This window comes from Pseudochaenichthys georgianus, chromosome 20, assembly GCF_902827115.2.
Source record: "Pseudochaenichthys georgianus chromosome 20, fPseGeo1.2, whole genome shotgun sequence".
In the NCBI taxonomy this organism is placed as follows: Eukaryota; Metazoa; Chordata; class Actinopteri; order Perciformes; family Channichthyidae; genus Pseudochaenichthys; species Pseudochaenichthys georgianus.
This window is the reverse complement of record NC_047522.1, coordinates 8,155,918-8,179,538: the sequence shown is the minus strand read 5'-3', so window position 1 is coordinate 8,179,538 and position 23,621 is coordinate 8,155,918. Positions and strand designations below refer to the sequence as shown.

At 42.4% G+C, this 23,621-nt stretch overlaps 1 protein-coding gene across 2 annotated transcripts in view; it reads left to right on the top strand.

Moving 5' to 3' along the window:
* Positions 1 to 23,621, top strand: part of mpp7a (MAGUK p55 scaffold protein 7a) — a 157,274-nt gene that overhangs the window by 52,608 nt on the left and 81,045 nt on the right. For both annotated transcript variants that reach the window (XM_034108920.2, XM_034108921.2), the window contains exons 2-3: positions 5,342 to 5,510; positions 20,502 to 20,620. In XM_034108920.2, coding sequence (XP_033964811.1) covers positions 5,474 to 5,510; positions 20,502 to 20,620 — 156 coding nt within the window. In that variant the 5' untranslated portion in view covers positions 5,342 to 5,473. The remainder of the gene's footprint in view (positions 1 to 5,341; positions 5,511 to 20,501; positions 20,621 to 23,621) is intronic.

The following is a 23,621-nucleotide window of genomic DNA, read 5'->3' as shown; positions in this document are numbered from 1 at the left end:
TCGAGGCGCCGTTGCCCTTTCTCTGCTGGTCCTCTTAACCTATTTTATTGAAGTATACAAAGAGATGAACTCCAATTTCAGCAGGTTTTCCGCTTGTACGTGATGCTCATGCAAAGCTATGCAAACGACTCACAAATCTGGCCTATGGAATTGTGCTGGCGCGACATGCCTGCAGGGTTTTCAATCCCATATCTTCTCTCGGTGGAAAACTGACCCTTTTTCAAGTGCTGTGTGATGAATGCACCATACTTTGTGCATGAATCCAGACGAGATATATCTTTTTCTGATATGCTCCTGATGGCTTGCTTACCTGCTCACGATTAGGCATCTTCTGGATTGTATTATCTAGATGCTTTTTCCACAAGGTTCCACCCGGGCCCTGAGGTGAGTTCACATCACAGAATGTCAGACAGGCATGGCAGTGTGTGTGTGTGTGTGTGTGTGTGTGTGTGTGTGTGTGTGTGTGTGTGTGTGTGTGTGTGTGTGTGTGTGTGTGTGTGTGTGTGGTGTGTGTGTGTGTGTGTGTGTGTGTGTGGTGTGTGTGTGTGTGTGTGTGTGTGTGTGTGTGTGTGTGTGTGTGTGTGTGTGTGTGTGTGTGTGTGTGTGTGTGTGTGTGTGTGTGTGTGTGTGTGTGTGTGTGTGTGTGTGTGTGTGTGTGTGTGTGTGTGTGTGTGTGTGTGTGTGTGTGTGTGTGTGTAAATACTCACTCCTGTTCAGTCATTGCGGGGGCTAAATGAGAGATTATTTGCGAAATACACATATATAATGAATTTTCAGTCCATATTTTGGCCCACTGATATGGAAGTGAAGTCACAATATTTAAAAAAGTGTGTGTGGTGGACACCACAACAAGTAATGGGGGGTCCCAATGAACTGAAAAGTTGCAGGTGTCTTGACGGTCCCTATCTGTGGCCAAGTGTTTTCAACCATAGCACGGTGTGACTCAGTGTCCACAAAGAGAACTTTTTTACAACACTTATCCTCATGGGAGATGCAGAATGTAGCTTATCTCACAGACGTGTTTATTTTGAGCATTTTCTTCCAGTGAAGTGAACAAGTAACAGGACCCCAAGGCCTTACAGTTTAGGAAACTGAGCTTGACTGGGCCACCGCACATGGGAGCTGACATATAATGGGTCATTAAGCCGCATGCTGTAAAGAACCAAAGGCTCGATCCTAATTGTTTTCCGTTCCCCTTTTTTCAGATAGCGTTCATGCTGGTGGCAGGACTTCGCTTGACTTAGGGACTTGTTGAGGTTTAGTGGCCTTTGAAAAAGCTTGTAATACGTTTAGGAAACATTGGCTGGGGACCTGTTAAAGGTTCAATAAGATGGGCTGAGGCCAGGGAAAGGTGGATGGTGTGTGGCCAAGGGCGTCCACTGAGACGTCTATTACTTGTACAGATTTCAGCTTTCTGCCACCCTGCTCTGACAGCGCATACAAAAGCTGTCAACAAGTCGAGGCCACTGTCACTTTGAAGCATGAAGCACACCCAAAGACACGTTTATAGCAAGTTCTTACCTACTTGTGAGGCCTGCTTTTACGGTTGCTTTCAACCTGTTTTGAGGTCTCTCGGGTGAAGCCTTATGTCAAGTTTTAATAAGCGCCCAAAAGTAAAATTGCAAGGCTTTCCAGTGTTTGTAACATTGAATTGATGCTGCACTTTTCTTTGATTTGTCGTTGATTATTATTATTTTTTAGCAATGAGGCCTTTTGAGCTCTGCTTGATAATTTGACCTTTTTTCCGGGCATTTACCAAACTTTAAAGTTAAATGAAAGCTCTAAGCAAAGTCAGATATATGGAGGGGGTCTAAAGCAGTGATAACCAACTGTTCCAGCTAGAGATGTCCCGATCCGATTTTCAAAAGATCGGAATCGGGAGAAAAAAATCGGGGATCGGGAATAGAAAAAAAAAAAGTTTTTAAAATCATTTTATTTAATGTTACAAAACAAAAATTACCATGTTACGTCTTAAAGTCGTCCTGAGGCCTTAGTTTTGGTTTAAAATGACACAACATCATGTATGTGTTGCTTCTTTTGGGCTTGTTTTCATAGACCTGGTTGCTTATTTCTCTCAAATCTGGCAACAGAGTGGGCACAGTGTCTAATCAGCTGGTGACTCGGGAGTCGGGACAGAGAAAATTTCAGGAGTTTGGAAGTATTATAAAATTGAAAGCGAAGGTAGTGTAACAGCCAGATGCAATGTTTGCAAGGCAGAGGTTCCGCGTGGTGGAAAGAACAGAGCTACGTTCAACACGACCAATCTTATACGCCACCTGAGAAACAAACACCAACAACAGCACGACGAGTACACAGCGGCCACTCGGGTAACGGCACTGAAACAACCGACACTTTCAGAGACTTTTAAAAGGAAAGAGAAACTGCCCCACTGCTGTAGCGACGCGTCGACAACGTCGACGCATAGACTTCAAAAATATCGTCGACTACATATTTCCGCGTCGACGCGTCGCTACACACACGTGGATCACCCACAGCAACAAGCAGTTCTAGCTGTGGTGGCTACCATTAGCAGCTAGCATTTGCTCTGCGATTTTTACATTAAAATGGAATTATGGATTATAAATGCAATCATTTTTTTATACATAGACGTTAAAAACCTATGGATTAACCGATTCAGCCGCGTTTTTTCTCATTTTAATGCCATTGAACACGTATTTTGATCAGATTGACAGCTACGGTGGTGAGACGATCTCCCTAGAAGCTCTGTAAAGGTACGTGTTGTGATGACTGTATTTGCTTCCCCTGTCGCGAGTCCGGATCACTCAGTGATGATACTATATACCTACATAATCTGTGGAACCTCAGCTTTAATCGGATATCTTGTATGTGCAGCTACGATAAGTAATAAGGGTACTTTTATCTTGAGTTCTGTGCCAATGTCCGTTAGCATTTTTCGCTCAGGGGTCATTTAGATGCTTTTTATGAGACTTGTGTTTTGTTTTGGTAAACATGGTTTGTATCGTCAGTTAGCTGAGATTATTTCCGTTAATCTGGTAAAATATTTAAGATTAATAGGTTCTTAAATATTAAGATCCCCCGAGACACAGTATCGTGAATTTTTTTTACATTACGTTTTTTTTATTAATTGAACAACAGAAAAATAATCGTTAGATTAGTCGACTAATCGATCAAATAATCGCCCGATTAATCGTTTTCAAAATAATCGTTTCCCCCCAGCACTGGCAAAAAAAAATAACAACAGCCAAGATAGCTGAATTCATCGCGTTGGATGACCAGCCGTTATCTATTACCTTTTTTTTTTTCTCTTAATGCATTGCATAAAGATCGGATCAGGAAAAATCGGTATCTGCAGATTGTCAAATGATCGGAATCGGATCGGGAGCAAAAAAGGTGATCGGGACATCCCTAGTTCCAGCCTCAGTGTCCAGTTTCTCCTCAGTCATGAGTTCATAGTACAGACATAAGATAAATTAATACACTTTCCATGTGGGAAATAAAGACTTGAAAGTAAAATTACAACAATAATAATAATAATAACTTGCAGCCTGCAAACAAAGCTCTGCATAAAGTAATACACATTTTTTCAGAAATAATTCAAATCAAAAGTTGTTTTCAATCAATCAATCAATCAATGTTTATTTATATAGCCCAATATCACAAATGTTACATTTGTCTCAGTGGTCTTCACAGTGTGTACAGAATATCAGTATGACAATACGACACCCTCTGTCCTTAGACCCTCACATCGTACAAGGAAAAACTAACGAAGAAAACCCAGTTTAAAGGGAAAATTGGGAGAAACCTCAGGGAGAGCAACAGAGGAGGGATCCCTCTCCCAGGACGGACAGACGTGCAATAGATGCCGTGTGTAAATTTGAAAAGATAATACATTTGCAACATAGGTAGTCCAAATGTTTGGAAATGCATGTGTGTATAATAGGAAGATGAATCCACGAGGATATCCATCCAGGACCGATGATCCAGGACCACAGCCACGACTCGCGATCCAGGGCTCGCGATCCAGGACACAGGACCGCAGGATCATCCATGACTCCGGATCCCGGCGTATATAGACACCAGAAAAAAAGAAATGTGGGGAAGCTGGGTTAATCGAAACATGAGAGTACACAGGTACAGACAGAGAGAAGGAAGAAGTAAGATGTCCCCTGACAAACTAAGCCTATATCAGCAAAACTAGGGGCTGAATCTAATCAGCCCTAACTATAAGCTTTATCAAAAAGGAAGGTCTTAAGCGCACTCTTAAAAACGGATAGGGTGTCTGCCGCCCGAACACAAACTGGAAGCTCATTCCACAAATGTGGAGCTTGATAAGAAAAGGCTCTGGCTCCCATTGTACTTTTAGAGATTCTAGGAACAACCAACAACCCTGCATTCTTGGAACGCAATGCCCTAGTAGGACAGTAGGGTATAATGAGTTATTTAAGGTAAGATGGCGCCTGCCCATTAAGGGCTTTGTAGGCGAGAAGAAGAATTTTAAATTCTATCCTGTGTTCTATAGGGAGCCAGTGTAAGGCAGCCAGAACAGGAGTAATGTGGTCCCTTTTCCTAACTCTGGTTTTAGTTTATTTATTAGTTGTAAACGGTCCCACAACCTACTTTTGGACAGCAACCCACCAGTTGGGAACTTCTGGTCTAAAGCAAGTAAAGTGTAGAAAAGTTGTGACCAAGTCTTAAATCTACTGCACTTGTCATTATCCTAATGAATACATATCAAACCGTTTCCTCCTGTTGTGGTTTAGGAGTTTATTGTATGCTACTACGTGTGTGCATCATCCACTGCAGGTGGAGATTTCAATGAGCCACAGGCTTTTTATGTCCCTGCTCTATCTGGCTTTCCAGTTCAGCGCTATTATTTACGAAGCGATGCTTTTCCACGCCTGTTTGATTTTTCACAGGTCTGTTGCATTCGCTTGCTTACTTTCCCCTCAGCGGATAAAGTTTCTCTTGTTTCCGCTGGACGCTGAATAAAGTGTGGGGCACCTGGATGTATGTGTCTCTGAGTGTACGTGTGTATGCGTTCCTGGTGAGGTGATGTTGGCTCATGTACAAAGCAGGATGTTCAACAGGATGAAAAAAAAAAAAAGTGTCAGGTTGTAAACACCTAGAGTCAACTGTGAAGACACACATGCACACTCTGTGAGTCATTCACTTTCAATCGCTGGCTCACCTACACACAGAAACATATATTTGCTAGTATGGTAGATATTCATTTCCATGGCTACAGGTGGCAATGAAATCCCACAACACAGAACACAGTAGCGGACTGACACTGACACACACGTGCATGCGGCCGTTCTGCCATTTGACAAGCAGGCTCTAAAATCTTGTTCTCTTGCAGGGCTCCATGGCATAAAGCCTGTCCTCACATTCAGCTGGTCCCTGGGGAGAGCTGCCGAGGAACTCACTACTCTGACGCCCCGCTGCCATTTTCCACAGCCTGAGGGGAATCAGGAAGTAGCCAGAAGGAGCCATGCCTGCCCTGGCCACCGGAGCCGGCCACGAGCCAGGTACAGACCCTTCGTCCAATCCCAAACACAAGAATCTCTGCACAAAAATGCACTCACAAAAGAAGCATTTTACTTCTTCTTTACGTCCATCATCAGTGCACAGACAGACAAACGTGAACACAAGCACCAAGTGGGATGCCAGCCTTAAACTCTATATATTTTTCAAGGCTTTATTGTCATCTGCACATTAGCTACAGTGTAGATATGGCAATGAAACACTTAAGTCACAGGCTCCTCCAACAGTGCAACATGAATATATATAGGACATAAAACAGATACAATAGTGCAAGAGAATGTTTGAGCTGTGCAAGTAATACAAATAAAAATAGTGCCAGAAGAGTCAATATACTAGTAAATGGAATATAATATATGGATAAATAATTTGCAAGATGCAAACATATGAATGTCTATGGATGTTCATCGGTGTTCTTCACAGAGTTCAGGTGTTTTAATAATGTTATGGACTGTGGATACGGAAGCCAGGCTTTGTGCCACCACTTAAGTTTAATTTCACATTAGAAATGATTTTACTTTGAACTGTCTTAGTCGGCCTTTTCTCTGGACTTGAGTGGACGCTCTAAAAAACTGTGTTTGGAAAACAAACCAGAGTCCATTTTCACTTATTTTGTTCCCTTCCAAATGAAAAACACACATGGCAAATAATCACATCATGCATATTTACAGTTTTAACAGCAACAAATAATATCCAAATATACACTCCATCTCTCTGTATGTTTTTCTGTGTGTAAGTGTGTGTGTGTGATGGCGTCATGTCAAAATAAGGAGAACACGTCAAGCTTGTCAACGCCGAGACAGCTGCCAGAAATCACCACCTCTCTCCCCTCAGGAGCACTATCCTCTTCTCAGTCTGGCTTAATGGCCGGCTACATCATCACGCACGCACGCACGCAGAAGACCCGACGAGAGCATGATAACAAAAGGACAAAGGAGGACAGACATTATGTCCCGCTCTGATGGATAAAGAGTGTGTGGGTCTCTGCGTCCAGACTTTTAACAGAGTTACCGTAGCCCCCGTCCTCCTGGAAATGTGCGCAGACAAAGTAGAAAGCCAGACCGTCAATTACGATTAGAGTCATTTTGTGGCAATTACCGGCAAGGGCTCGGGTTTCCAAATAAAACACGTAAAGACTCCTCTGCCCCGTCTCCTCTGATTCCCCCATGATGGTCCTGTGAAGTTTTGTGCGCAGGTGAAACACGATGAAGATTATTGATGAACGTTAGATCACTGATCTCCAGGCCTGGTGATGTCACACATACTCACAGCTGGCATTGGCACTGCCTGGCACTCTACCAGCATTTACACAGAACTCTGTATTTCTTTTGGAACCATAACAATGCTGCTTTTTTAAAGAGATCAAGTGTTACTAGCATGTTGGAAAATGGGACATATTAAGAAATGCAAGACATAAACCTTCCACTACATCTGTTCTTGGCCGATGGAGACTTTTAACACTGTAAAATAGAAAAGTACAATTTTTAAAAACATATGAAGGAATTATTCCTGACTTAATGTATCATTGTCTCCTCAATCTATACTCAATACTTCATAAAAGTGGTCTTTTCCTGGTTTTAAAAGCTTGGGAAACACCTTTCAGAAGTTATTTTTTGAATTGTGCCCTCTTCTGCAAGTGCAACTATTCAGTGAACATATTTAAAATAACATATTTGATCCGAAACATTGTCCTATCTATTCTTTATTATACAGAATAATGTTGAAGCAGTAAATACAAACAAATAGTAGTAAATGTGAGTTTCAGAAATAAAACATAGGGTCAGATACATTATTAAGCCCACCCTAAATAAATGTAATTAAGAGGAATTTAGTAGTAGTGGGAAAACGACCCATTTCCTTAAACTAAGTCAACAAGCCATGATTATTAGCCATGTTGAGCAGCTAACAAAAAATCTACTGTATCTTTATTAATATTCCACACAATAATAAATACATAAACACACGATGAGGGCAGTTAAGCATGTTATCTGTATTAGGGAAAAGGGGTTTACCTGACCTGAACCAGTTTCCTAAAAGCAATCCTGACTTCATCCTGAATTCCTCCAGGATCATAAATAATAACACGTATCTATTCTCTCTGCGGTTTCCAAGACCAAGAATGTTTTAAAAGTTCATGTCACCAGGTATCTGTTGGAAAAACATTCCACTCCAACAAAATCGTAAATCGCAAAAAACTGTCTTTTTATTTATTTTAGGTCGAATTGTATTTCCCAGCTAGCAAACAACAGCATCTTATTTATATTTAACATTATTGAGTGAATAACTTAAGCTCAGAAGGACAACAGCAACCTCTTCCCCACATAACATAGTATCCTTCCTTAATATGTTATCATCCTTGGTAAATAGAAATCCCAGACATGTTGCATAAGAAACACTCTTTATGTCACTAAACATTGACTTTGCCAAAAGTCACTGTGTTCCTGTTTCTTAGAAAACAAATCTAATATTGACATTTATTATATTATAACTGTTCGTAATCATGTCTAAATTCTGTAATTTAACGGAACCGTTTTGCACTTGCTGACGTGTAGTCTCAGTTCAGAGGGCGTCCTCATCAGCTGCAGCGGGACCCTCTGCAGCGTTCTAGGGATTTGGCGTGTAGGTAGCAACACCTCTGCAGACGAGCATAAATCCACAGAGGCTAACAACACCGCCTCCACATTGCGGAGGCTGCCAATAATTACAGAGACATTTCGGGGTCTTGCCAGGACCTTACCGTCTTTTCATTAGCAGCCCTGCCATCTGCAGACCCCTCCACACACACACACCACACACACACACACACACACACACACACACACACACACACACACACACACACACACACACACACACACACACACACACACACACACAACACACACACAAACAACACACACACACACACACACACGGAAGATGAAGTACTATGCTGGGGCTTTTAACATAATGGGGAAAATATTATCATTAATTTAACTATTATTTAGTAGAAGATATACTTTTTAATCCCAAGATTTGTGTGTGTGTGTGTGTGTGTGGTGTGTGTGTGTGTGCTGTGTGGTGTGTGTGTGTGTGTGTGTGTGTGTGTGTGTGTGTGTGTGTGTGTGTTGTGTGTGTGTGGTGTGTGTGTGTGTGTGTGGTGTGTGTGTGTGTGTGTGTGTGTGTGTGTGTGTGTATGTGTGTGTGTGTGGTGTGTGTGTGTGTGTGGTGTGTGTGTGTGTGTGTGTGTGTGTGTGTGTGTGTGTGTGTGTGTGTGATTAAATGCTCATTATCGGAGTGTTTGGAGAGCAAATACGTGGGTAGACAAATGGAGGGCTCTCTTTCCTTTCTCTCCGTCTAAGCCCAGATAAACAACTTGCCTCCATGTGAATTAGATTTTCATAAAATGTCACCAAAAAGTGATATAAAGCTATAAAATATTGGAAAAATTGCTCAATACTACCATGGGGAGTGTTTAAGAAAATGTCCTGGTGATTGGGTTACTCTGAACTCATTTGACTGAGCAGGTTAATCACAGGGCTTTATTTAATGATGCTCGCCTTGCTCAAGATGTTTGAATTGTTGTGCCTCTCCATTCTTCCAGAAAACCCTGCCCCACGCTTTGGACGCTGTTATGTGACATTTTGTTGGCTGCCGTTCTTAGTATCTAATACTCATATTCATTCCCACTGTATCCAGGCAGCCAAGAAAAGACACAAAATGAGCTTTTAATTATGCAAACACTTCAGAGGGGCTGATGATTGGAAGCTTGCGCCACATAGACGTCGAGGCTAAACTGTGCTCAGATCAACCTGAGCACAGTGTAACCCCATTCCAAAAAGCTATGCAGCTGCTCTCCTCCAGACAGCTGCTGTTTAGTCGTTTCTCCTGCTGTTTGGCCGTGATGGAGTTTTGTTGTGCGTTCAGTCAGGGACAGATAAGCGTTACGCCTCCGCACGGCTTGGCTCGAATCCTCTCAGTTTATCTCAGCTCTCACTCTGGGATCTACAGACAGACAAATCCAGCCCACTCCTCTGTCTGCTACACAACATTCATCTCCCTACCGAGCTCCATTAGCTGCAAGGATACCTTTCTAGATTTCTTTCTCTTTTGTTTTACACCATGTGGGTGTCAGATGTGCTTCATTTGTATTGTGGCTTTATGAACAACCTCTATCGACCCCTATAGCATCACAGGATGTCACATTTTAAATCTCACCTTCATGCTAAAAAAACTTCCAGAATACCTGAATTCTTCCCAAACCCTGATTTATTTACGGCCAAAACATTTCCGTTTACCTCTGATTTTACCTAGGCCACTTATGTAATGTAAGCACTTTGAATTGCCATTGTGAAAAACGTACCTGAAATACTTTTTACAGAGACACGATAATAGTAATCTAGAAATAGGAAAGGTGAATTTCAAAATGTCTTTCCAATGACAATTGAATTGACCGTCCACTGCTGGTTCCACATGTGTTTAAACACTTTCTCTTTATACTTGGATCACGTCGGTATTAACTTGCCCCTTTTTAATGAGGGTTGCGCAGTAATGGTAGTCGCTGTCTGCAGGATGAGGAGCTTTCTCGAATGCTCCTAACGTAACCTCTCTTCCATCAGACGTTACAACATCTGGTTTATGCCATTCAGAGGTCAGCGAGCCTCCTGCAGTGAGAGTGGGTGTTTGCTCCATGTAGCCCCATTTTCTCCCTGCTTCTGCAGTTATGCGATTGCAGTTTTTGTGGTAGATGGCTCGTTTGTGGGGGGAGAGTTTAGACGGGGGGGGACATTGGAGATTTAGAGGCTAAGACATCAGAAAGAAAAGCTAGAGTTAAATCTCTTTTGGAAAGCAGGGGACCAAACCTCGCAATCTCCAGTTTCACTTGTTTGATGCTTGCTTGCTCACTTTTTCAAGAAGTCAAATTGGAACTTATTAGAACTAACACATAACACTTTCAATTTGGAATTTTATATCGTAGACCCGGGTCCTTCATCATCCCAAAACACTTCCCCGTAACAGTCCCAATGGGTGGCATATCCTTTCATCTAAATCTTGCTGTCATATTGGTGATGGCCTGTTGTGCAAGTTTCTGGCAAGGTCCTGAGAATGAGTGTGGAGAAAAGTAAGCAAGTCTGTATCTTTGTTTAAAATGTGTTGATACTATAGTCCTTCTAACATTGTACAACACAAAGTATTTCCACAAACTTCTTATCAGATGCTTCAGTGCTGTGATTATCCCATCTTTCATTTTTCATCTTTTATAAGCTTAGTTTACTGATGGGTTAGGGTTTTGGACATGCATAGGTCAAGATTAAAGATCATTTAAAAGTTTGACTTGTGAACTAGCTAGGGGAGCACATCAACTGTTGTGTGTACTGTTGTGCGTACTGTTGTGCTTGTACTGTAGCATTAACAATACTTATTACATTAACATTTATTTTTCCCTGATTCAAACACAAGTTTACATTTCAAATGAAAAGTGACAACCCCAGTGTTAACACAAACACAACAGTATTTCCAGTAGTGCTTGCCGAAAAATCAACGTTTAGATATTGCAGATTAAGTGGTGTAAGCCGATACATAACAAACATTTGGATAGTGGCGGCTGGTGGAAAATATTTTTGGTGGTGCTGTTGATATAGTGAGTAAAACATTTTTTTTTGGGAGAAATTACCCCTTAAATTAGGACTTCTGGTGATGTAATGGCGCGTTTCCAGTGCAGCGCGGAGCTCGCTTTAATGCTGCGTTCAGACCGGACGCGATGCGAATATTCGCATCGCTCTAGTCGCTCGAGTTTCACCGCGGCTGCCAGCTGTGTTTACTCGCATCATTCAAACAAGACGCGCTGGCTCGGGAGCTACAACTACAACAAAATGAACATATTTTACCGTGATTAAATTGTAATACACGTTTCTAAATTATGCCGACGTAACAACATACTGATACCGGTTAGTAAAAACCATGAATTAATGCTTTGACAAGTCTGCAGACAGACGGCAGGCGAAAAAACTTTTAGAATGCTTGTTTTCTGAATGGAGCTTGGCTAAGCTAAGGTTATATCCGGCCGTCCACACTCACAACAACGGCCTATACAGACATAAATAAACCAGCGACTGCATTCTCCATGACACAGACAGTCTGTGGTTTGTACTTGTTTAACTTTTGTCTAGTTTCTGAACAGATCGTATCTGTCCCCGGCTGTTTGAAGAGCAAGCATGTGAAACAAAAGATAGCATTTACCTGTTTGCATCGTTTGCATCCAGCTAGCCATGTGAGAAGCCTTGTTGATACGTTGTCTTTTTCACGAGCTTGCTGTGATATATACAAATCGGGTTGGTCCGGTCCAAGGTCTTTAAGTATCAATTTATCTCCCAAACTTCTCCTTTCGAAAGGATTGGAGAGTAGCTCTTGCACGGAATTGGTGCGGACCGAGGTCCGCCGACTCCACCTGCACACCATTCTCATCCAACTACTGCGTCACCTTGGTCACTCACGAGTCTAAACAACAACTCACGTAAGCAAGGTGGGCTCCAACGTGAGCGCCCTCGTGACCAAAATATTTGACGGCGCTGATTGGCTGAAATTATGTTTCGGCGGCACAGTTTACTATTGAGACCTTTGCAACTGCTGGTTGCTGCTGTTTCGCTCGGGGGCTCCGCCCGGTAATGATAAACTAATGCCATGGGCAAGGCCAGGCAGGAAACATGTGACTTATCAGTAACTTTAGACATCGTAACACCATTTTTTAAACGAGATTTTATTGTAGATTATACATTTTAGTGATACCAATTGTATGATATTTACCTTGTTCATTAAAATAAAAATATAAATATATATATATATATTTTTTAATTACATATTTGTTTTAATATTTTTTTTTGTATGTGGGAAGTGGTGGGGCGGCGCCCCTAGCGCCCCTATGGGCCGGCCGCCACTGCATTTGGAGTCTAGAAATTAAATATGTTTGAGTTAATTTACAGATATTCAGAGAAAACTAAAAAGCTATAAAACATCTATGTCGGTAGATAGTCGATTGAAAAATCAGATCCTTATGGTCAGAGATGTTTAGAAAAATAAATCATTCAATAGTTATTATCAGAACTATCAAGAATTTGTAACAGGCTTAAAAATCTAATAGAAAAAATGTGTAGTTATTTTGCAAAGAAAGCCTTAATTTATTTGTATGAACTCTCAAGAACTTATTATTTAAGTTAATAATTTAATTGGATATATTAAACTTTGGCTCCCGGCATTGTTTCTCCTACTTTATTTAGTGAACTGGATGAACATTGGCTAATTGGCTGTGGTTTCAAATCAGTTGGTTTGACTGACTGGCCTGCCCAATACCGCAGCTGAGTGAACTGTTGGCTGACAAGCCCCCCATGTGCCATAACAGTCACTGCATGGTGCCCCTTAAACCATAAACCCGTAACCAGCTCTAATCCTCGCGCACACACTCTGGAGCAGGCACTTCTAAAGACCCGATGCCCTTTTATTAACCTTATTAAAGTTAACTGTGTTATTCCAAGCCGTACCTGCGTGTTCTATCAAGGTTTATGGCCCCTGCACAGCATTTAAAGATAAGGGTGATTCAGCCATGCACAGCTGCGGAGGAGGTGGGCGACACTCGCATGAAAGACTACACATGGAAATCTTGCGAAGGGACAACGCTTTTACCAGATACACACTAATAACTTGCTGGCTGCATGTGTGCATGTTTGTGCAGGAGCGATAGATGAGCGATTCCAGCCATCCTCTTCTCTGCAATCTTGAACACCCCCTGTTGGAAAACCTGATGGCTCTATAATGATACTGAGTAATGAGATGCAGACATTTCTATGGAGAGGCTCTTTGTAACTTCTCTGCATTATGGCATCCACATATGTCTATGTAGAGCAAATGCTTACATAGAAACACAAATCCTGAATGATATGAGTGATATGATATGATATGGCCTCTGTCAAGGTTAACAGATTTTCTTTCCATCGTGATATTGAAATCAAGAGCATCTGGCCCCAAATGGTGGGAGACATAGGGGAGGTCTGGAGGACTTTGCCTATGTTGGGTGGATGGCGTTCCTCTGGGAGCTCCCAGCCATTTGTCGTGGTCCTTGACCCGCAGCCGGCTCTGTGCCGCAGTGATACAGCACCGAAACACAAGGATTTGTTGCCACTGGAAGAGATCCCTGTTTCCAGTTACATCTGAACTAAAATTTCCACATAATTTTAGCAACAAAAAAAAACTCAGTCAAAGGAAACAGATGTAAAAGAAAGAAATCAAGTGAGTGCGACTGAGAGTGAGGAATGATGACTTTTATTTGTTTGAATTCGAAGAATTCTTTCTCTATTTGTTGAGGTAGGATGACATCCTCCGCTGTTCCCATCCAAAGCACACAGGCTACTAAATCGGTCATTGGCTGGCAGGACATGCTCACTTTCATTAGAAAGAACCTGTAAACAGCTTTACAGACCATGTTCTCTGTTTGACAATCAAGCATCGGGCTTTTGAGTTATAGCTCATGAGAGTGAGAAAAGGAAAGATTTTGAGTGTAAACTGTAGAGTGCCATTATTAATATGTGATCAAAATGAAGCCTTTCTGCTGGTCTTGGAAAATCTGCCTCTGATATCCCTGGAAGACTTGCTTGAAGTAAGTAGCTGGCCACTGCTTTGGACAGAACATGCAGGCCTCTGCCAGAGAGTCTGCTGCTGCTCTATTGCCACAATAAGCGGAGGTGGCAGGTCATTTGGAGGCGGCTAACTTGTTGTGGCTTCTGTGTTTTGTCCACCATGTAAGAGCACATTTAAGCTTAGCTGACATGAGCTCGGACAAACAACGGCCTTTCATCTCTGTTTTGAAAAAAATAAAAGTTCTGGATGGCCACTGCCAAACCCGGACTTTCCCACAGACTTTAGTACCTTCCATCCTTGTATTCCAACAAACACTACACTGGAACTCTGCTCTACTCTCCACCCTCGACATCTCATATATCTGTCTTCATCTCCGATAGTATCTCTGTCATCATCGTTCTGTTTGCCCAGGTCTTCCTAATTGTTTGTCTTTCCTCCATGTTGAATTTGTTTGCCTCTATATCTTTCTTTACGTTATATCACTTGCGAGCTTTCGGGGGAAGTGGGGTCGAAGGCAAGTTTAACTACTCAGACCTGGACAAGAGACAGAGTTTTCTAAAAGTGACTTTACTCCAGCCGGGTTGCAGGTGCTTCTACTCAAGCCTCACTTGTCCGCAGTGTGATTGGTAAAACCGTTGTAGCTCAAAACACTGCTGGCTGCTGACGGATCCCGTAGACTATATGCATTCAATTATGTTGATTAGGCTTGTACTTTTGTCCTGAGCTCTGTTTTCAATGTGCTGACAGCCCTTTGAAGTCTAAAGGTGTGACGAAGAATCAAGCAGTGTATGGGCGAGGCACACACGTGATATTCAATGGCATGTTGAAAGTAAGATGAAATCAAATAAATGCCTTTTGAAAAGCTTGGCCTTCCATGGCTTTGAAATGCATCTTTGATAAGGTCCTGTAACTTGGATTCCTTTTCCTCCTCCCCCCCCCCCCCCCTCCTGAACGAGGCATGATCTCAGCAAGGGCCACAGGTTCTTTATAGGCCCTGAAATGACACACATCCAGAGTTCAGCCTGCGGTAGTGAAACAGTCGATATATGATCGGAGGGACGGTTGATTGCACCTGGACCGGCCCACTGTACTTGCTGAAGTCATTTTTCCCATGCCTCGGAGCCCCAACTAATATCTTGGCAAAAGCCACACAATCTTTTTTTTTTTACCCCCTCCAAAACAAATAAGACCGTGATTCTGAAATGTCATTGAAGATGGGCACTGCCCCCTGATCTTTTTTAATGTGTTTTGGTCTTTAGAAGTGGCAATGAGACACTTCTGGGCTTTAGCACAGATTCCCGCTGTTACGTTCATAACATAGCTCACCACGCTCTTCCTCTGTCCACTACAGTAATATCCCATAAGAACACTGCTGAACTCATTGTAGGTGATGTTAAAAGATCGCAGCGTCTGCTCAGCTAATTCATCTTTCAATACTAAATAATTGGCAATGTCGCTACAGCCAAATGCTCACTTAATCCATATAACCAATGTCCTCCCTGATATTCCATTCTCCTACATTGTACTTTGGTTGAAAGGCGTCAGGCGCTGGTAGGCCTCAGGACAGAACAGAAGCTCTTTGGGGGTCGTGGGCTGATGACATATCAGCTCAGTGTTGGCTGTGAACAAGGACCCCTAAAACACTTCTCCTTTTGTTTGGCACTCCACTCGGGTTAAATCCATCTTCCCACCCACTGTCAGTCTAGAGTTTCTCCCATTGGACCAAAATGTGTTTACATTAGTGCAAGAGTCATCATCGCTGTAGTTTGTTATTTCTTGCTGTTGCAGAAAGCCATCAGCCCCAGTTCTTCTATGCTGTTTCTTTGCCTTTTGTGTCTTTGTCTTCTTCAGTATGTGTATCTCAGATATTGTGTTCCTTTTGCTTTAATTAGTTGCCCTCTCTGCTCTCCGTCTGCCTTCTCTAAGCTTTAGGCAGCCTTTCCTCCTCTTTAGGACGGAGAATAAGGAGGTAAATCAAGACTTGAGTGGATTAGGCTTCAAAGTCTGCATTCGCTTCTCTTACCGCCACCCCTGTCTGCAAATGGCCCCTTGCACGTTCACAATGCCATGTTTGAAATATTGTCCTTCTAAGAAAGCCCCCACAAGTTGTCACAATTCTCTTCCTCCCACAGTCTGGTGATCCTCACAACTATCGTGCCTCTCTATATGTTCCTGAAAGATATATGAGGGAGGTCAATAACTCATTCGGCACACGGGAGAAAGTGCAGGGGAAAGTAATTGAGTCGAAACCCAACGTTCATTTCCTGTATTAGAAAAAATTCATTTTCACCAGGCAGACAGACAGTTTGTCTTTCTGTCTTTAGTCCAGTTACAAGCTGAGAGTGGGGAGTATTCGTGCTGTGCAGTCCAACATGTAATATTATGGACACACGTATACGTTTGTCTCCCAGAACATGTTGCATATCGTAGCATTTGAGTAAACATTGGCAAAGTTACAGGGCCATAATTAACACTCGGTGTTGCTAGATGAATCCCTGTAATTTCCTCGTCTTGCACTGCTCTAAAAACCCTCCAAGGTTGTTGACCTATGAGACTAGGCAATTTGACTCATATCATGTTCAATAGCATTCATTGTCTGGGATTTTTTTGTTGTAGTTTTACATAAAAAGGAATCTGAGCAAAACACTGTTATTTTCTGTAACCGCTGTTGAGGTGTGGGCGTGAGAGGGGAAGTGCTGTTTGGCAGTTACAGTAGAGTGGTCACTTCCTCCGTACCGGAAGCTTCGAAGGCTCTGGCCTCTCCAATTTCTCTGTTTCGGCCACCCTGTGCAACATCATGCCGGTCTTCAGGACCACTGGGTTGGTCCAGAATAGTCCGGCCAAAACAAATCAAATGAATCCAGACCAGCCCTGCAAGAATCGGTCAAACCTTTAGTGGTGAAGGGTTGGCGCAATCATGTTCCCTTTCTTCTTTTTCTTTCCCCCTCTCTCATTTTGTCTCCCACCGTCTGTGCTGGACACGGTTTCTGATGTTACAGAACCATACATGTGTCCATACATCTGGCCCTGGATTTAGTTCTCTTTCCACATTTTATAGTGTCCACATGCAGGGATTTTACCACCACTGTGGTTGCACGTTGGCTCATTTCCTTTCTCTCTCTCTTTCTGCCTACATGTCTCTTGCTCGCTTGTCCGCCCATACATTCTTACATATAATTTCAGCTTTGCAGAGTCCTTGTTTAGCTCTTGGCCTCTCTAACAGTTCTTTCTGTTGTTGTTTGAAACTGAGTCACCTTTGGTCACTGGGTTCGGCCTGACATCGTGACCCCAGGAGGCGAGCACAGTGGTAGCTTTCTCTTTTTCCCCCATTATGTAATTATTCCTGATACACTCATGGAGCTGATGTGTTTCCCATAATGTGCTATTGGCGCACAACACTCAGACTGTTTAGGTTTTTCCAGCGTAAATAGGAAGGTATTGTTGTCAGAAGAAATAAAGAATTGAATAAGTGAGAGTGTAGACAGGAGACTTTGCACCCTGGGGAAAATCATGCTTAGGGACTCTCACTCTCGCCTTCCATCCCTCGCTCCCCTCGCTCCCTTCATCCACTCCTACTGGTATCTCAGCGCTGCCAATAGTAATGACATACCATATCTCTTCCCCCCACTCTCACCGTCTTTCCTACACCCTCACCTCATCCCATGTCTCTTTAAATCTTTTTTTTATATATATTATGTGAGATGTTCTGTTGGGAGTTCCAAGTTGTAAATGATTTGAGGGAACCAGCTGCCATCAGGCAGGGCTTGCATTAGCTAAAAAGCTACAAAGTTTGTGGTGATGAGGACCCCAGAACCAGGCGTCGGATGATCACATACCAGGGGCAGATATCACACACCCAGCTTGAGTAAAACTACGGGGGGCTAAGTAATGACAAGTGCACATGTGTTGTGCGTAAACCTTCTCTCTTGTTCAGTGGCTTTTCCTCTCCTTCTTTCTTAAACCACAGAGCTGCTGTTGGAGCAGTGAAGTATGAGGCCGCCAACACTGCACGGAATCGGTGTTGCGAGCTGGAGAACAGGGCAGGATATGATCTTGATGTATCCTGTGCATTTACTCAAAGATCACTTAAACCCCAAATCACCTCCAATGGAAAGCAGAAGGTTGAGAGTGGCAGATGACACTCCATCTATCTGACTGCCCGGCAGCAGGGGCATTTGACATGAGCTAAAATAGTCAGCCGTGGCTCTCCCGCCAAGGGGTCTGAGCTGCCAGCACACACTTTCTCTAACCCAGTCGGAACGCCCGCCAGTTTCAGTCAGCCAGTCATTCATTCAGCCAACGACGTCAACCATTGTTTTCAATCAATCATTTTCAGCTACGAATTACTCCAGTTGCGTCTGTGGTGCCTTTTTCCCCTCCCTCCTTCCTCTCCTTCCCTCTGTCCTCTGATGAAAGATGTTCTCAAGAGAGGTAGCCAAGCCGCTCAAGTTTGTTTTGACGTTTCGATGGCTCCGCCGTGAACGTGTTTAGAGTTCCTTCACATGATCAGTAGTAGTTCAAAGACGTTTAAGCACCGTGTGGTTGTGTTTGAATCTCGGGGGGCCTTTTCTGGTGCATTTATAAAGGGGTCTTTGATGCATACTGTATAAGCCAGCTTGACTGCACTCGGTACGGGCCTGACCTTTAACGTAGGGGTGGGCGATATGACGATATATATCGTCGTGACGATATTAGGTCTCCACGATATGCTTTTTCAGAGATATCGTATCTATCGTGATAAAAAAAATAATTTAAACATTTTTTTTTTTTTTTTAAATAAAAACTATAAAAAATAAATAAACTTTTCCCTTCAGTTATGCTAAAGTCTTTTATTGCACTTCTAGTCTAAAGTTTACATTTTAATTTTTTGGCACTGACTTTTCCTCATTGATGTTTTATGTTTTACTTCGTTATGTTTTACCCTCCTTTTCATGTTTATTGCTGTTCACTGCTAGTGCTACCTCAGAAAGTTCATTTTTATACTGAGAAACTGTGCCTTGAAGCCATATCAAAATGTTGAATTGTTCATTCAGGGATTCATTTCAGAAATAAAACCTGCTTGAAATGCTATTTTGGTCTGTTACTCCTTTTTGTTTTAGTTTCTGTTACCTTGTAGGTGCTTGTACTGTTAAGTAACTTGAAAAATAACCATAATAACCGACATGAAAAAATATCGTGATACTGCTTGAAAAATATCGTGATAATATATTTTTCAATATCGCCCACCCCTACTTTAACGTATCCCCTGGCTTAGTGGATCACAGCCACCCTGAAGACCAGAACGGAGCAACAAACAAGTATCTGCTACTTCTCTCCATCAATTTTGCTCCAGGACTCTGCTGTGTTTGGAACACACCCCGCTCACACGCCGGTTTTGTGCTCTCCCTCTCTCTCTGCTGAGTGCTTCAACTCCCTTCTGCTTAATCTTGAAACCATCAGCTCCCCAGTTTGGCTGTGTATAAATTGAATTTGAAATAGCCATTTCTTTTATATGCCAGGTCAGTAAACCCCAAAAGAGCTGACAGATTTCAGAAGGTTTTGTTTTGATATAATTCACATTCAACTACGGGGGGGACCAATGTACCCTGTTTCTCTCACTGTCAACAACAAACCTTGCTATGGTGATGACTTGATGACATAGGCCTGCATAAATGCAAATGTCCACTGTCCTTCTTAGCTCATGACATCAACTGGCTGGGAAAGAGACCGACCACATCTGCTTAATTCACTCTCCTCCAAATTCAGTGCAAAACATTATTTAAGAACATTTAAAAATCCCTTTTTTCCTTTAAATGTGCACAACAACCACTTAGATTTCAGCCTGATATTGTGCGGAACTTCTCTTTAGCAAACACAACTTGATTGTTTGGAGGCAATAAGGATGCGTTGCTTGAAAGCCTTGAAAGATATGTTTTATTGATATATCAATCAATCAATGTTTATTTATATAGCCCAATATCACAAATGTTACATTTGTCTCAGTGGTCTTCACAGTGTGTACAGAATATCAGTATGACAATACAAAAAATAATAATAAAAAAAAAAATTAGCATTGAACCTTTCAACTAATCAATAGGTGGACTTTTTAGATGCCTAACGAGGAGTTTGTGGAGTTGTTGATTGGAGACGGCAGTGTTCCTGAAACGACAGGAAAGGCTGGGACAATGGTGGGAAGCAGAGGCTGGGGGTGAAATGCAATAGTGCCTCTATGTGTGTATGTGTGTCTGAGGTGTATGTGTGTGACAAAAAAAAACCTATTAAGGTGAATTCTTACAATTGCATGTGTTGTCTTGTCTGTCTATGTATCTGTCATTCTGCACACTATTTTCCTTTACCACATTCTGACTCCGTTTCCTCTTCCCCGTCCGCAGGTCTGTACGAGCTGCTGGCCGCTCTGCCCTCTCAGCTGCAGCCCCATGTCAGCCGTCCTGAGGACAACACCTTCCTCCAGGACATGTTTGGGGAGCGCAGCCTGCACTCGCTGATCAAGGTAAAACAAAAAACCTACAACCTTTATTTTGGAGTTATGTGTTTGCTTAGTGATTCAGGTGTTTCAGTTTTAATAGCCACGTTGCTAATGCTAGAACACTGCAGTTGTCAAAAGGGACATTCGTATCCATCATAGTGGAGAACATTATTGCACATCATGTGTGCTTTAACTACAATGTAGTTGAATTCACATCCTTTAATTAAATGTGTGAGATTTCTCTCATCATGTGCAATTTATTTAAAATAATTATATCTGGAAATTCTTACTCAACAGACAGAAGTTCCCTTCACTGCAGAATGCAAAAAAAAAAGCAAAAATGAGGTGGATTCAGATAAGCAGACAAAATGTGTCTTTTTCAAATCATAGTAATACATCAAAAAGTATGAAATGGTAAGGGGGTTGTTAGAGCTTCAGGCTAGACAGACGATATATGTCTTGACACAGTATCTAGAACCCCATGAAATGTAACTCTGTCTCTGTTACCCACCTTTACAGTCACATCCTTCCTCTCGCGGGGTGGGACAGAATCCAAACTCCATCTCCTGCGACCCCCGGCCTTGAGCCGACCTCTCCTATTCACATAAAAACACACGTTTAAAAATACTCAATTTGGCTTTATTCAAACTCTTTCCGTGCGGTCTCATTCATACATTACTTCGTTTATTGTCATTCCAACAGTCTACCCACTCAGATCTTCTAACTCTTTCTCTGCCAGCGTGAATTGGCCTGTGGTCCGATGAAACTGTAAAACTAGATAGCTGCAGCGTTTAGGGAGAAGATGAGCACACTTGATATCTTTATACAGTACGCTGGCAGACAGGCCGAGGTAATGAATGTAACACATTCTGTCTGTCTGCCCCAGTCCCATCTTCACTTGGGGTTTCTCTGCAATCGGCAGCCAATCTCTTTCTCCTTCTCCTTCTACTGTAAAAAGGAACAGGAGGGCTTTTGTACTTTAAACCAGCTTGTTTGTCAGTCACTATTCAAACCACTGCTTCAGATTTGTTTCTCTAGTTCACTGATGTAATGCTTTGCTGTCAATTTACATAGAAAACACTCGTTGTTAGAGCTACAGCTAACGGTATCCTCTTGTTAATGGTCTCCATTTTAAAAGAATGCCCAACTCTATTTTCATATGCTGGCCCTCTTTGGTGGTCTCCCTTTCTCTCCAGCCAGAATCATTATGTCACAGAGACGATTGAGAGAGAAAAATTGAAATAATTGTCATCCCCTCCCTTTTTAAGAAATCCTTTCTGTGTAAGCATGTTTGTTCAGGATCCAAGGTTGTTATGCGCAAATGTGAGCGTGTAAAAGTGCCCGAATTATGGCATACCTCAGACTCTGGAGCAAACCCCTGATGTCAGGACTTTAGGAAACCAGAAAGATTTTATTTGATGCCTGGATTGTTATGGATGGCCAAAGAATAAGGCCTCTTGAACATGGATAATGATGGGCAGGGCCTGCGCATGTTCAGGCTCTCATTCTAGCCTGCCCCAAAGAAAACACTGCTTAGTGTGAGGCAGATATAATCATGCTAATGAAGGTGGCATTATGTTTCTGGGATATTTAGCCAGGCATAAGGGTGGAGTGCCCAATTTACCTAGCCCTCTAACCACTCCTGATTATACCTAGGTACACTTTCAAGAGGAAAGGGGAGAACGTATTAGTGCTGTTGAAGCAAAAGTGCATGACAGGCTCTTTACCTGATGTGTTGAAAGCTATGCACCAATGGCTTTTTGAAATATTTTTGGAAAAAGGTTATAGGCTGCACATCTGCTCTGCTGTCCATTGAGAATAATTCAGAATCAGAATACCTTTATTCGTCCAACAGAGGGGAAATGTACATTGTTACAGCAAAAGTGAAGATAGAGACAAAACAACTAAGCACTATTAGATAAAGGATGAATTGCTGAGAATTGGATTCTTAGATACTGAATATGTGGAGGAAACCCAAGACCAGAGGGATTAGATAACCCATCGGCCCTAGGATCCCCTTGGAAGTCTCCGGTGGAGCAGGAGAAATGAGCTAGGTAGAAGTAGTTAGATCTTGGAAGCAGTTGTCCCTATTCCATCCTGTTCTTTTTTTTTTTTTTTTTAACGGCCTTAGGAAGCCCAACAAATTGAGCATTTTTAGGGTTAAAAGCTGAAATACCAGGTGTAAGTGTGTCCAATGAGTGTGTGGATGAAAGAACAGTTTAATGCTAAACCCAACTCCCTGTGTGCCGTCCTGAAATATGAATACAACTTTGTTGTGTTGGAAAGGCGGTGAGAGTGGGGGGAAGAGATATGGTAATGTCATTACACTGAACGTTTCTCACATTGGGCGCCATCTCATTACGGTTCCGTAGTTATAAGTTAATGCAGCTAATTCACCCAATTCACTTTATTACTGTAGCTGCGAATATTATACAGTTATCTGGCTACCGCAGCCACAAAATGATGAGTCATTATAGCATCAAAGAACCACATTTTCTCACCACAATGAGCCCGTTTTCGAACCTATTTTCGTATTCTTCCTTTTTATTCAATGGAGAGAAACCGAGCTGCTTTTAGCGTCTCTTATCGTTAACGTGGAGGCATAAGTGGAAAGTGCCCCGCTCCAGACAAGCAGAACTATGTGTTTCCTCTGCTTTCTACTTGGTACTGAGATGTGAGCCAGCCTGTCAGCTAGTGAGCCAAACAGAGAGACAGGCTGACTTTGAAACACACACAGAAGAACAGAACAACCATCTCGCCTTACAGCTAAGACCAGCACTCAGACCCAACATTCAGGTGAACATGGCTAACGTCAGTGGCACACCATTAATAAAAACCTTAATTGTCCCCTTCCTCTTAATCCCCACCACCAAATCTCTACAGGTTCCACCTTATATTCCACAAGGCTGTGAAGGGGATACTTTTGGAATGGCTAAACAGCAGAGAGAAAACACACACATCATGTTAATCTGACAGGCCCGGCAACCCAGGTCTCTCATATGGAAACGCTCAAGCCTCACCTGGG